Source organism: Gadus chalcogrammus, chromosome 12, assembly GCF_026213295.1.
Source record: "Gadus chalcogrammus isolate NIFS_2021 chromosome 12, NIFS_Gcha_1.0, whole genome shotgun sequence".
NCBI classification, from domain to species: Eukaryota; Metazoa; Chordata; class Actinopteri; order Gadiformes; family Gadidae; genus Gadus; species Gadus chalcogrammus.
This window is the reverse complement of record NC_079423.1, coordinates 32,847,463-32,862,462: the sequence shown is the minus strand read 5'-3', so window position 1 is coordinate 32,862,462 and position 15,000 is coordinate 32,847,463. Positions and strand designations below refer to the sequence as shown.

At 54.4% G+C, this 15,000-nt stretch overlaps 1 protein-coding gene across 1 annotated transcript in view; it reads right to left on the bottom strand.

Annotated features, from left to right (window-relative positions):
• Positions 1–15,000, bottom strand: part of fcho1 (FCH and mu domain containing endocytic adaptor 1) — a 38,679-nt gene that overhangs the window by 12,075 nt on the left and 11,604 nt on the right. Inside the window, exons 3-15 of the mRNA XM_056604429.1 lie at positions 10,404–10,495; positions 8,366–8,440; positions 7,559–7,700; positions 6,404–6,556; positions 5,719–5,823; positions 4,195–4,293; positions 3,835–3,931; positions 3,383–3,500; positions 2,162–2,186; positions 1,473–1,533; positions 684–862; positions 401–425; positions 232–291 (exon numbers count right to left, since the gene is read on the bottom strand). Of these exons, the coding sequence (XP_056460404.1) occupies positions 232–291; positions 401–425; positions 684–862; positions 1,473–1,533; positions 2,162–2,186; positions 3,383–3,500; positions 3,835–3,931; positions 4,195–4,293; positions 5,719–5,823; positions 6,404–6,556; positions 7,559–7,700; positions 8,366–8,440; positions 10,404–10,495 (1,231 nt within the window). The remainder of the gene's footprint in view (positions 1–231; positions 292–400; positions 426–683; positions 863–1,472; positions 1,534–2,161; positions 2,187–3,382; positions 3,501–3,834; positions 3,932–4,194; positions 4,294–5,718; positions 5,824–6,403; positions 6,557–7,558; positions 7,701–8,365; positions 8,441–10,403; positions 10,496–15,000) is intronic.

The window sequence follows — 15,000 nt, the reverse complement described above, 5'->3', positions numbered from 1 at the left end:
TCCTCTGTCCTACCATCTCCTGATCCATAGAGACCTCCTCCTCTGTCCTACCATCTCCTGATCCATAGAGACCTCCTCCTCTGTCCTACCATCTCCTGATCCATAGAGAACTCGGTCTCCAAGGACTAGTGATGGCTACGAGTGTCCCTCTACAGAGCTACAGACAGACGGATTGACAGACAGACGGATTGACAGACAGACAGACGGACAGAGACAGACAGACAGACCCACCCCTGTGAGCGGCAGCCTCCCCGTCTCCTTCAGAGTGACCTCCTGTGGTGCTAGAGGCTCCTGAGGAAGAGGAGGAGGAGGAGAGAGGGGAGGAGGAGGAGGAGGAGATCTTTTTAAAGGAAGCTTCCAAAAATAAAATTGCGAATGAAGCGAATGAAGTGGGACTTACTGGAGAGCTGGCGTTTGACTGGCACCTAGAATACGAGGGGAGGACAAAACAGAAACCATACGTCACCATCCAGAACCTCAGCCAACGGCAACAAAAGGTCTACTTAACTTAACTAGACTCAACCAAGACAAAAAGGCAAAGGAATAGCTTAAAGTCAACCCACACACACACACACACACACACACACACACACACACACACACACACACACACACACACACACACACACACACACACACACACACACACACACACACACACACACACACACACACACACACACCGCCCGGTTGGGGGGCAGGGTCAGCGCCCCCACGGTGGCCTTCAGCTCCTTCTCGGCGGCGGCAGTGCAGTGGCGGCTGCTGGCCACCGGGCGGATCTGGATGTGGAACTTCTTGGGCTCCTCGTCGTCGAAGTCGGAGTCGCTGGAGTAGAAGTGTCTGTCCTTGCTGTCTGCGCAGCGTGCACAGGGTCAAGGGTCAAGGGTTAAGGAAACGGTCTGGATGGAGGCGCTGAGACAAGGAGTCCGGACTCTAAGAACACTAAGCTGGTTCATAACCCCCAGCGCGGGACTGGACTGGACTCAAGTCTGTTTGGGACTCAAACATGGGGATGGCCGGTCCCGATGGAGCCCCTTGGGGCTCAGCGTCCCAGGGACAGAGGACGGTGGTTAATGGGTTGGTCCAGGCAGTGGACCTTGTGGAAAATATCAGGGGAATAATAACATTAACAATATTTCAAACTCGACAAGGGTGGATTGTACGCCAACAGGCAAGAAGTATGGATCTTGCTTATCCACTGATTTATTCGCATGAAGAGAGAAAAATAAGACTGTGCATGCGTGTGTGTACAACCTCAGCCGTCCTTGTAGAACGATGGGGCTGTCAGATGACCGCCCACATCCTGATTACACCGCATTTGGTGAAACCATTAATGTACAGCTGATGGGGAAAAGAAGAAGCAGCAGACCAACTCGTTGTCATAGTCTAACAGGAGGCACAGCCACACACTGGACGCTTTAAGGGCACTGAGCTGGGACTGCGACGCCCAAAGGTGAGTTCATAAAGGATATCGTTCTGGTCGTCGTCAGCTCGGATCACAAAGCCTTCCTCGTCCACATCCAGCGGGGAGTTCTGTTAGGGCGAAGAGAGGAGCAGGGGGCGTCACAGAGACGGAGAGACAGAGACCCAGACAGAACCAACACCACCTAGAGGACAGTGAGCTCATAGCACCCCCGTCAAACCCTTCCACTCGTACATCAACCGCTTACGTTGGGATTAGGATCCCATGTTACTCCGACGTGTTTCAAGGTGACTTAAGGACTAAGATAAGGTCACTCAAGCGTTTACGTAGACGTCCGGGTAGCGAACACAAGCCCATCAAACACGTACCTGGAGAACCCGAATGCAAAAGGAAAGCCGACACCTCTGCTACGTCACCATCACACCTGATCCCCCCGCCCCCCCCCACTCCCTCCCACCCATCACACCTGATCCCCCCCCCCCCCGCCTCCCTCCCACCCATCACACCTGATCCCCCCCCCCCACCCCCCGCTCCCTCCCTCCCCATCACACCTGATCCCCCCCCCCCCCCCCCCCCATCACACCTGATCCCCCCCCGCCTCCCTCCCCCTGACAGCCCTCCCTTTAACTCACACCTAGCAATCCGTAAACATGCAAGAACAGACCAGGCCTCTGATTGGCTATTGGCTGTTGCCGCTGGTAACTAGCTCCATGGTTGTTGATGTTTTCTGGAACTCACCAGTGCCTCCATTACGGCCGAATCCCTGAAAACACAAACAGAAGGACCGTTTGGATCCGGTTCAACTGGTCCTCAGGGAGAACGTAGGGGTTCACCGGTGGAAGAGCCGAACCAGGGCACCGCGATTCAACAGAGCGACTCGGGCGTAGAGACGTCTGGGTCTGCTTCTCTCTGTGCATAAGTGCCTGTGTGTGCCTGTGTGTGCCTGTGTGTGCCTGTGTGTGCCTGAGTGTGCCTGAGTGTGCGTGTGTGTGCCTGTGCCTGTGTGTGCCTGTGTGTGCCTGTGTGTGCCTGTGTGTGCCTGTGTGTGCCTGTGTGTGCCTGTGTGTGCGTGCCTGTGTGTGCCTGTGTGTGCCTGTGTGTGCCTGTGTGTGCCTGTGTGTGCCTGTGTGTGCCTGTGTGTGTGTGGGCCTGTGTGTGTGTGTGCCTGTGTGTGCCTGTGTGTGCGCGTGTGTGTGTTGGAATAAACTGGCAACAAATGTGAACCAAAGAAAAGAGTATGTGTGTGAGAGCAGAGTGAAGGGAGCGTCTGAGCGGGCGAGTCCCAGTGAGGGTCAGTGGGGGTCAGTGGGGGTCAGTGGGGGCCAGTGGGGGCCAGTGGGGGCCATTGGGGGTCAGTGGGGGCCAGTGGGGGTCAGTGAGGGCCAGTGGGGGCCAGTGGGGGCCAGTGGGGGTCAGTGGGGGTCAGTGGGGGTCATTGGGGGCCAGTGAGTCCCAGTGGGGGCCAGTGGGGGCCAGTGGGGGTCAGTGGGGGTCAGTGGGGGCCAGTGGGGGCCAGTGAGGGCCAGTGGGGGCCAGTGGGGGCCAGTGGGGGTCAGTGGGGGCCATTGGGGGCCAGTGGGGGCCAGTGGGGGCCAGTGGGGGCCAGTGGGGGTCAGTGGGGGCCAGTGGGGGCCAGTGGGGGCCAGTGAGTCCCAGTGGGGGTCAGTGGGGGCCAGTGGGGGCCATTGGGGGTCAGTGGGGGCCAGTGGGGGCCAGTGAGGGCCAGTGGGGGTCAGTGGGGGCCAGTGGGGGTCAGTGGGGGCCAGTGGGGGTCAGTGGGGGTCAGTGGGGGCCAGTGGGGGCCAGAGGGGGCCAGTGAGGGCCAGTGGGGGCCAGTGGGGGCCAGTGGGGGCCAGTGGGGGCCAGTGGGGGCCAGTGGGGGCCAGTGGGGGCCAGTGGGGGTCAGTGGGGGCCAGTGGGGGCCAGTGGGGGCCAGTGGGGGTCTGAGAGATCACTCACGAGGAGTCAGGCTCCTTGTCCCGCCTGCCCAGGCCAGGGATCCGGAACGCTTTCCCCCGGCTCTTCTTCCCTCCTTCGACCACCAGGGCGGGCATGTACTCCTCGAAGCTCACCACCGCTGGAGGGGGGCAGGGAGCACCGGGCAACAGGGACGAGGGGGGGGGGGGGGGGGGGGGGGGGGGGGGCACAGGGGGAGGAGGGCAGCGGTCCGTCCATGAGTTAAACAAAGAGATCAGCCCGGAGCGACCATAGGCACAACTACAGTGTAGAGCAGGTTAACACACACACACACACACACACACACACACACACACACACACACACACACACACACACACACACACACACACACACACACACACACACACACACACACACACACACACACACACACACACACACACACACACACACACACACCAGTGTAGTGCATCATGGGAGAACCCTTCTACCTGGTCTCTCCTTGCCCGTCCCCTTCTGCTCTGCAAACTTCTGGAGCAGATTGTCCGTTCCAATGTTCTCCACATTCTGCTTGAACTCCTCATGGACCTGGGGGAACCCAAACACAGTGTGTTCAGAACATTTAGTGGAGAAACCAACCGAGACACTGAGTCCGAAAGCTATCCCAAAGCCTGTGGAAATCACAGGCAGTTCAAGAGAAGACAATCAGAAGAAAGGCCTTTCATTTAGTGTGGGAACGGCTGACGTCGATAAGTAAGCAACACACACATCACTGGGTCCCGAATGCTCAGGGTATAGGAAGTCGGTCCCACGGGGGGTGATGAACCCTAACCCTGACCCCTTCCACGTACCTGGCCCACCTGGACGTGGGTGTCCTCGATGGAGTGAGAGTAGCCCTTGATCAGCAGCTTCATCTGTCGCAGGTGGGCCTCCTCGATGTCCTGGAACTTCTACAACAGACAGACAGACAGTCAGACAGACAGACAGACAGTCAGACAGACAGACAGACACAGACACACAGACAGACAGACACTGAGTGCCAGTACAAATCTCCCGTTTTAAAGGCCGCAGTTTGTGTTTGGTCCCTCTCTAAAATGTATTTTACAATATTCCCTGATTTAGACCAGCAGCCAGACCGACTGGCCCACAGGTGATTGTACTGGTGATTCAGGGCTACCCAGCAGGGCACTGGGCTGGCAGAACAATAAGCTGTTGGTAATGAGCCTGCTGCCCTCTCTCTCTCTCTCTCTGAGCTCTGAGCGAGAGAGGGAGCTGCCAGACTCACAACCCCCAAAGAAATCCTTTCTCCAGATGAAAGCAAAGGGAGGGAGGTAAAGGAAGGGGACGCCTGGGGCTGATCGCCAGCAGAGCCGTCCTCCGCTCGGCCTGAGCTCAGGGGTCTGTGGGAGAGCCTGGAGGGAGCGGGGGGCACAGCTTGTACCTCGCGGCCGGTCCGTCTGTGAACGGCTGAAGCCACCATCTGGGCCGCGGCTCAGCCTAATGAGGGCGGCCGGACCCCACAGTGCTATTGGTACAGATAATTGGTCACAAGGGCGCCTGTCATCCTTTGGCATGAACATATCTAGGGAGGGGGCAGGGGGGCAATCATCAGGATCTCCATGGAGACGGGGACGGTAACCATGGCGCTCTTTAGGCAGTGATCAGGTTAATGAGCGGGTTGCCGGGGTGCTGTCGTGCAGTTGTGAATGGCATGTGTTATTCTAGCGCGTGTGTGTGTGCGTGTGTCGCAGGGTTGATGGGTTACCTGATAAATAAGAAGATTGAAGAGACTGATCATAGAGAAGGATAAAGAAATATAAAGGTAGCGAGAGAATCCGATTCAGAGATGGATGAGAAATTTAGGAAAATGGAGCAGCAGAGAGGACCATGTTATTATCATAGAGGAGAGATCGAAGGAGGGGAGAACGATACTGAGTCAACCGGCTGCATCTGGTTCCAGACACTGACCTGGGCAGACCGGGTGCATCTGGTTCCAGACACTGACCTGGGCAGACCGGGTGCATCTGGTTCCAGACACTGACCTGGGCAGACCGGCTGCATCTGGTTCCAGACACTGACCTGGGCAGACCGGCTGCATCTGGTTCCAGACACTGACCTGGGCAGACCGGGTGCATCTGGTTCCAGACACTGACCTGGGCAGACCGGGTGCATCTGGTTCCAGACACTGACCTGGGCAGACCGGGTGCATCTGGTTCCAGACACTGACCTGGGCAGACCGGGTGCATCTGGTTCCAGACACTGACCTGGGCAGACCGGGTGCATCTGGTTCCAGACACTGACCTGGGCAGACCGGGTGCATCTGGTTCCAGACACTGACCTGGGCAGACCGGGTGCATCTGGTTCCAGACACTGACCTGGGCAGAGTCGCTCATCTTCTGCTGGAACTCTGCGCCCACGCGGTTGTACTTCTCGATGCTGACCGCCAGCGCCTCCGCCGCCTTCTTAGACTTCAGCTCCGCCTAGCGAGCACAGAGCAGAGAGTCAGTTCCACCACCCAGAGAACCCCAGAGCAGAACCCCAGAGCAGAACCCCAGAGCAGAACCCCAGAGCAGAACCCCAGAGCAGAACCCCAGAGCAGAACCCCAGAGCAGAACCCCAGAGCAGAACCCCAGAGCAGAACCCCAGAGCAGAACCCCAGAAGAGTGAGTGAGTGAATGACTCAGCTGAATGACTCTTCCAGTCCAAAGGTACTGGCTTCTATCGTCAGACCCCCCCTACCCCAGGGGGCCCCTCCAGTACTCCTGCTGACCCCCGTCATCGTTGAAGCGGGGAGCGGTGGATTCTAGTACCAGGCCAACGCAGTGGTGCCTCTCATGAAGAAGCCATTCCATACCATGCTGGTCCTCTAGACGGCCGGCTGCTGGTACAATAACTGAGCCCCCTCCAGGGGTCCACATCTTCACTTTGCTCTGTTGGTTTTACCTCCCCATGGAGCTGCCCTGATTCCTGGGTTTAATTGTCGTGTAACAGCGCCCCCCGCAGGGCCTGAGAGGAAGGACCAGAAGCGTCCGTGACAGGGAGGACTGCGCCGGGCTTCACCTTCTCCACCTCCTTCTGCGGCGCCGACTCCTTCCGGAGGCGCTCCAGCTCCCCGCAGCGGGAGTGGTAGGCCTCCCGGGCCTTCTGCAGCTGGGCGCTGTGCCCCTGCAGCCCCTGCACCGCCTCCAGGGTGCCCACCACCTCCTCCTTCGTCTGGAACACACAGGGTCGTTCACGGTCACATGCTTTGGTCTGCACTAATCCATCCATATCCAACTGTTGATACACACACGCTCAGACAACTGCGCACACACCAGAGTACTCCAGAGCCCCGTATGGAGCTGCCTGGGGAACCTCTGCTGACGCGCTCTGATCCGTTACCAGGTCCTTGATGTGAAGCCCCCTCACATGCATTAAGAAATCTATACACAAACAGTCTTTAAAGCAGCAATTCCCAACCCCCGCTACCCGGACCGGAGCCGGACCGGAGCCGGACCGGAGCCGGACCGGAGCAGGACCGGAGCCGGACCGGAGCCGGACCGGAGTCGGACCGGAGCCGGACCGAGGACCCGGTCCGAGGCGCCGGGGGAAGTGGGCCTTGATATAATTGTTGTGAATATGACCCATAAACCATCTTGAAAAATAGCATCCTTTGTTTAAAAATTATACATCTTAAAATGATGCATTGAAACTGCCCACAGGTCCTTCTGACAAAATAGGTTGGGACCACTGCTTAAAAGAGTCAACATATGAAACAATCCAACTGCAGAGACACCACCATCTACTGGTGGCACAAGATAAAGATGAAAACAAATACAATTGAAAATGGATTTGCAAAAGGAAAATCTACTTTTTGTTTGCTTTTCTGCCCTGATTGCGGGGACATTTCCAGTGAGTTTGCTTTGTCCGCTTAAATCTAGTTTAGTATTGAGACTAATTCATAAAACCTTCATATAACCTCTTGGGGAGCGAGGCTGTTGACCAGCCCGCTGGGGGGGGGGGGGGGGGGGGGGGGGGGGGGGGGGGGATATTCTCCTGAAATGGCTCATTCTACCGTAGCTGGCCTCTGTTAGACATGAACGCATGTTTAACTGAGGCCAGCTGCTCCTCCTGTACCTATAGGAGGGGGAGGAGCCTAGAGCACCTGTACCTATAGGAGGGGGAGGAGCCTAGAGCACCTGTACCTATAGGAGGGGGAGGAGTCTAGAGCAGTACCTTGCGGTGGGTCTTGCCCTGCTCCTCGCCGTACTTGTTGACGTCCCGGATCAGGTCGTTCATCTTCCTCATGAGCTCCAGGTGGCAGAGCGCCAGCTTGTCCGACGACACCCGGAACACGTCCCACAGCGGGGCGAAGGTCCTGGGAGAGACAGTCTGTGAACCCCCCCGCGCAACGGCCTCATGGTTTGACCCCTGTGAACCCCCCCCCAAAGTACGGGCTCATGGTTTGATCCCTGGGCAGTTTAATGTGGCCTAAGAATGACCGAGCTGCGCTGACGGGCTGAAACAGCCATGATCAGCGCGAGTGCAGTCCCCCACCCCCACACAGACCCCCACACACACCCCCCCACACACACCCCCACACACACACCCCCACACACACCCCCACACACACCGCGCTACAGCCAGCCTCATCAGACGGACTGAATCAGGCCAGGGGGCATTTCATGGTCATGGTCGTGTACATTTACAGAAGAGAGGATACAACAAACTAACTAACAAACTTGCCAACTAACAAACAATTGTCGTCTACTTGGTAAACCCAAGCGTTTCAGAACTAGGAAGCCTTTGCCTCAGAGAAAAGGACTAAATTGTCGATGGTGGAACATAACATATTTGGAGTTGGAATCTAGAGGCTGCAATATCAGAGATGCATGAATATTCAATAAATAACAACCCATCAGCATGAATGAAGGCTTCCCTGGCCCTGATTTGAAGACCAACACAGGCTGAATTGCAGTTTATTGCAGAGAACTTTGTGCTCTCTTTCTGCGTACATTAAGTGAGGCACTCGGTTCTGCTCACCCCTGAGGACTCCCGCTGCTGGCCATCTTCGACAGCTTGCACATGGATTTGGAGTAGGTCTCCTCGACAGCAGCCCTGAACACACACACACACACACACACACACACACACACACACACACACACACACACACACACACACACACACACACACACACACACACACACACACACACACAGTAATGTTTTGGGCCTTCTTTCGAATGGGAGTTCTCCTAAACAGACTATCGACTTAAATGCTCTCCCCCAGTAACCCTGGACCCCACAGCCCAGTCCGCCCTGGGGGGCTGCTCCCCGTAGCCCCCCAGTACCCTGCAGCACCGGGGCCTCAGACGGCGGCGCCAGACAAAACAAGGATCGATTTCTGTCCCGCATTGGGTCAACAATTCAATGATTCATACAAACGGCCCCATTCCACGAGGCCGTGCATTAAACTTAGAGTGGCCATCTGTAGGGCCTGGGGGGGGGGGGGGGGGAAGTGTTCTGGGCCAAACCCACTCTCACCAGTATGAGCCCACACTAAAGGGCTGCAGTCTGGGTCTCAAGTTGATGGGCTTCATGGGGGAGGTCATGATGTTGATCTGACATTTTTAGACAGCGACAGCAATGGAGGAACAATTTAGCAAACAACCGTGCGAAATGTGGCGGCACGCCAAATGGACATGAAGGCCGACGCGCGTGGACTCAGACTCTGATGCTGCAGCCACAGAGTCACTACATCTCACTGCAGGGTCTCAGAGTCACTACATCTCACTGTGCGTCTCAGAGTCACTACATCTCACTGTAGGGTCTCAGAGTCACTACATCTCACTGTGCGTCTCCCACCGCTGTCTGAGAGAAGGACAGGGAGGGAAGGAACCACAACGAGATCCGGAGATCTGGTCTGAGTGAGAGCAATAGATCGCCAGACGGGGAACAAGTGCAGAAATGAGAGCGTGGTAGCAGCTGTGTAGGAGATCCATCAGCACGGCAGGCTTCTGACCCCATGGCTCGACCCCTCTCCTGACTGGAAAAGTGTGGAGCGATATGCGACACCCCCAAGGTGAACAGCCACGCCCCCCCTGGGGACAACGGCCTTCCTCCTTACCCTCCAGGTGGACCAGGATGTTCACATATGAGCACAACCGGTGATGACTGGGATTGTGCTCATATGTGTGTTGCAGCGAGTTAGAGAGACTTTCCATCTTAAATAACAGAGCTTATATCAAGTTCTGTACAATCAAAAGTATTGCGTGCATTCAGCTATTCATAACAAACTTTGCAGAGTGTTTGAATTGTGTGCGCGTGTGTGTGCGCGTGTGCGTGTACGCTCCAGAGACCCATTCAACTCAATTTATTGACGGCCCTTTCTCTGTCCATGACTAACCCGTGGTCTTAAATGGACGTGAGGAATGCTGCAGGAATACCCGCTGCAGACCTTAGAGCGTCTGATAGGAGTGGTCCCTCTTCTGGGGCGGCTACCGGGCGCTAGGTAAGCGTTTGGCAGACGTTAAATCAATCCAAGCACCAGCTGTACGGGGACATTACCACAGCACTTTCCTGTAGCCCGTAGATTGGAGCCGGTTACTGTGTCCTTGCTTCCAAGTGGGAAGCAAGGACACAATCAGCCACAAGCTGATGTGTAGTGAGCTCTGAGCTGGGGACAGTGGCAGCGGGCCAAGCAGAGACCCAGGTGAGGCCGCCACACACTGAGGCCGGAGGAGTAGTGTGTGCGTGTGCGTTTGTGTGTGTGCACTAGAGGGCCGATGTGAATTCAGCACATAGGTGACAGGAACAGGAGGCATCAGCAGATAGTGAACGTTTATTTACAGAATTTTGGTTTACAGTTCTCAAGTTAAACTTTAGGAATCCTGAATATTAGATTAATCCTCGTGTCTTGCGCATAGTTCTTGCTATTCATGCCGAATAATCTCTTGATGTACTTCTGTGGTTGAAGACATATGAATGTGCACATCATCCCCACCTACTGGCCTGCCATTCATATGCACGTTCTATATTGTCATTATAATTGCTGCAAATCACACAGAATCAAACTTTACCTCTCGCGAACAAACTCAGCCAGCTCCTTGGTAGCCAGCTGGCCATGCTTCATGTTGTGGTAAAGAACATCAAATCCAGTGTTCTTCTCTCCCTGTAGAAAGAAGACAAAACACCGGACGCATGAGACACAAATGGACCTTTACTAATATTTGTAGTTTAACAATATGTTATATTTATTTACCTTCCCAGGGTGGAGATACAGTGACACAAGAAATACAAAACTGTCTTATAGATTCCTCAAGTCACACAACAAGTCAGCATGACCTTTGTCTTCAACGCTTAATGATTTAGCTCACAGAAACATCAGCCGTCATGACATTTAGAGGCTGAAAGAGAATCAATCCACGAGACATCTCAGGATTTATGTAGCCGAGTTTTCCCAAGGTAAGGTTTATGATATATAACTAAACACAAAGTCTATGCGAGGCAGTGGGGGGGAACTTAAACAAGCTGAACCAATGGGGAACCTTCTGCTTCGACTTCGTATCAGATCCATCATTGGGGTGATTGGATCATTCTGACAGCGCCGTCCTTCTGTTCTGACGATGTCTGACGCTGGTGTCACACTGAAGACTCAGCCTCTCTCACACCTCCACACCCCGTCCCCTCACACCTCCAGGCCCGGCCTCCTCAGCCTCTCTCAGACCTCCAGGCCCGGCCTCCTCAGCCTCTCTCAGACTGCCACACCCCGTCCACTCACACCTCCAGGCCCGGCCCCCCCAGCCTCAGACCTCCAGAGCGCCCCCAGCCCACAGAGGGCCCCCGTGTGTCCAGGGAGACGGACAGCTGCTCAGGGGGAGCTATAAACACTCTGCTGGCAGAGAGCCGACAGGCAGGTAGCAGGGGAGCAGTCGACGGCCCCGCAAGAGTCTGGGAACACGGAGATTCACCGAGTCAGACCAAACTACCGCATGCCTCGCTGCACACACACTGGCACATAACTCAATAAAAGCAATTAAGGACAGGCAAATACACACGCGCACGCGCACACACACACACACACACACACACACACACACACAACCACACACACACACACACACACACACACACACACACACACCACACACACACACACACACACACACACACACACACACACACACACACACACACACACACACTTTGCATTGCAAAGTGCGGGGCAGATATTCTTGGTGGCCCGGACAGGCTGCTGCCTCGGGCCTCAGTCATGTGTGACCCAGCTGAAAGTCACCATTTAATACCGACTTGACAGATCAACTACACCTGTACCTCTTATTCCGCGTTTCGACTGCAGGGTGCGGTACGGTTCGCCTCAGTCCTTTAGGGAGGGGGCGGTATAGCCCAGCTCAGTTCCGAGGTCGCGTTTCCACCGCCGACAGTACCCTTTATAGTAGGCCGGATGTCGATCGCCGCGGCAGCTACGTAAACATCGTGATATCATAGCAGCGCGACACAGTGTAGCCATTCGACCAGAAACCAGCTGGAAGACCTTCTCGTTCCTCACTGCTCCATCAAGCTCCCTCTGCACGTCTTCCTACCCAATAATGCAGAGGAACGTCTCCACCTCCTTGTTCGCCCAAGCGAGGCGAGCGTTTTACGAGACATGTTCTTTGTAAAGAATAGTACCTCGAGGCTAATGTTTGTTTGTTTTTATCCCCACGTCGCCCGGAAGTGACGATTCTGTCGACCAATCAACGGAGGGGGTGTGTAGCTTGAATTTTCCGGCACCCTTTCAGGCGTCTCAGTACCTCAACGGAGGAGTACTGAAGACGAGGGCAAAACGAGTACGGCTCAGTCCGGGTCACGCCCACTTTTGGCGGTGGAAACGCAATCCGTACCGCACCTTTGCGAACCGAACCGTACCGCACCCTGCAGTGGAAACGCGCCATTAGCTTCAGCCCCAGGAGCACAAGGGCCCTCAAATGAGAACATCACTACTACTAGAGCTGAATTTGAATTAGAAATTATTAAAATGTTGTAATTTATAATAAAGAGCAGAAGTATTGCACAACTCTCAGATCCTCCAGCGGCTCCTGGTGCCATTCTCACAGCTCATTCTCGTACATCTCACTCAGCAACACGATTCATAAAGAGCTGATTGTGAATACCGACACATTACAAAGCCCTAAGGGACAAAGAAGTATTCATACGTCTTTGTCATATGACAAAGAAGTATGCATGATCATAGCAAAATGACAGAGCACAGACCTGAGCATAAGATGGAGATGTGAGGGATAGAGGGAGGAGTTAATGAAGGGGTGGATCTCTGTTTGAGAACAGTGATATTCACAGTGGCTATAAACAGCTAGAGATAGAACTTTAAATACTAACCACACGGGGGGTCAGAGTAGGAACCAGTAGACAATGACCCGGAAGTGGTTCTGTAATGCATCTCCACAGCATCATTCATTCATGCTCAAACCGCTGGCGATATTCCACAAAGAGTAGCTTGTGTTCTCATGTCCCCTTAGGGGCTCAGAACCAAATAGTGTGAGTGGAGTCTTCATATCACCCACAAATAATCTCCAAGATGTGATTAGGAGATACCATGTGATATTGGTCCGCTTTAAACTAGGTCACCATTTAGTGAAGAATGCTCTCCTTACATGGGAGGGTTGACCCACAATGCCAAGGGTTGGACCGCTCCATTCAGGTCGACTTCAAATAATAATCTATACTTTCATTACCAAAAGTATTCTTAGAGCCCTCCTCTTCCAGCCGTGAGCTGCGTCTGACGGCAGAGTGCGGTCAGTCATAGGGAGGTCAGCTGACTTCTATGAGACATGTCATTGGTTCTTTGAGTCTCCCCTGTTTAATTTCTCAGTATGTGAATCAGAGAAATACGCCACGACTGCCACTAAACGTCCCCCTGTATTAGAATGTGTGATAGCTGCTGAACATACATTGTGAAAATTATGCAATGAAAAGAGATCACAGCATGGGCAGACTTTAATACGGCAATTCGTCGTTTCTGGTTCAGAAAATGACAAGAAAACAAAACCATTCAGGAATTAACTTTGTACAATCGTCTGTCGACCAAGCGTAGAAGCCTCTTGCTAGAACTGTGACCAGCCTCCATGGGAACACAAAAAGACCAAAAGGAAACCACACGAGTCTTAGTGCCAGCAGGTCCACGGAGCCAAATCCAACCGAACCGCATTGTGAACCGCCAACTCAGCACCGGCCTCCTTCTCAGAGGGCTGCCAACATTGGATCAACGGGCCTTGGATCCTCGATGTCTGATACACACCCCCCCCACCCCCCCCCCCCCCCGCCGCCGCCTCCATCCCATTCACTCTCCCATTCTGCCTTTTCAACAATTAACAAGACCATTCAGATCTCGCTCTGCAGAAGGCATTACCATGACAATATGAGGCACGATGGGAGGTGTGTGTGTGTGTGTGTGTGTGTGTGTGTGTGTGTGTGTGTGTGTGTGTGTGTGTGTGTGTGTGTGTGTGTGTGTGTGTGTGTGTGTGTGTGTGTGTGTGTGTGTGATCATGCACCCATTTCTCAGAAGGATTCTCAAACATCTTACTAATAAACTAAAGTGTCAAAGGACTCAAGGCTGGGAACGCATGACTCTGTATGTTTCAACAGCCACAAGAGTTAACAACATTTGTTATCAACTAATGTTATTAACTTGTTAACAAGTTAATCACATTAGCAGAGAGGAGGCCTTTCAGAGCGTCCTGCTGCATGTTGGTGATGAGGAGCCCGTAGAAGTGATGACATCATCAGAGGTCTGAGCAGCACAACAACAGACGAGCCAACGCGCTGGGCCGTACTGCAGAGGAACAGAGTCGCGTGGACAGCGACAGGCCCTCATACAGGCCATAGGCCAGCGCTAAATAAACAGTTATTACACAAAACCCACAGCCATTAACACGCAGACAGATAGTCTTTGGCAAGTGAATCATTCTTCTTAATAGCCGAGTCAGAGCCAGACTAGCTGCCCTCACTTGAAGTGTATTAATGATCGCCTGAGTCCCCCTCTCAAGCCTAAACGCAGAGTGCGACCAAAGCTCCTCTGAAATCAGGGGGCAGGCCTGCCTGGCCAACAGCTGTTCTCCTGCTCTAAATGACCATAATTGTCTGTTGCCCTCTGGCAGTAATCGGCCACGGCCGTCATGAGGTGGCTGACTCTCCCTCAGGGGTTTCAGAGCAGCAGCGCGGTCGACTGACGGCACTAATGGAAGACATGACTGGACAACATCGAGGCGCCACCATGAAGTGTTTGGGAACCAAACATTACTTCTGTTTAGCTGCTGCTCGGCTCGGTTTATCGCCATGGTGACCGAGGAGGGCCTGCCACCGGTCCCGGCCGGCTGCAGTAGTACGGGGGGGTGCTGCAGTAGTACGGGGGGGTGCTGCAGTAGTACGGGGGGGTGCTGCAGTAGTACGGGGTGTTGCTGCAGCCGCCGCTCCCAGCAGCTCGCTGAATGGTCCGCCATTGTATGAAAGAGGATCTGGTGACGGGGGATATCCCCTGTTCTGCCGTGGAGCAGCGGTCAGGCGGTCCCCCGTCACACACACTGGGCCACAACACAAACCACCCAGCTCGGTCCATCAGGGGGACACACACACACACACAACCCACCCAGCTCGGTCCAT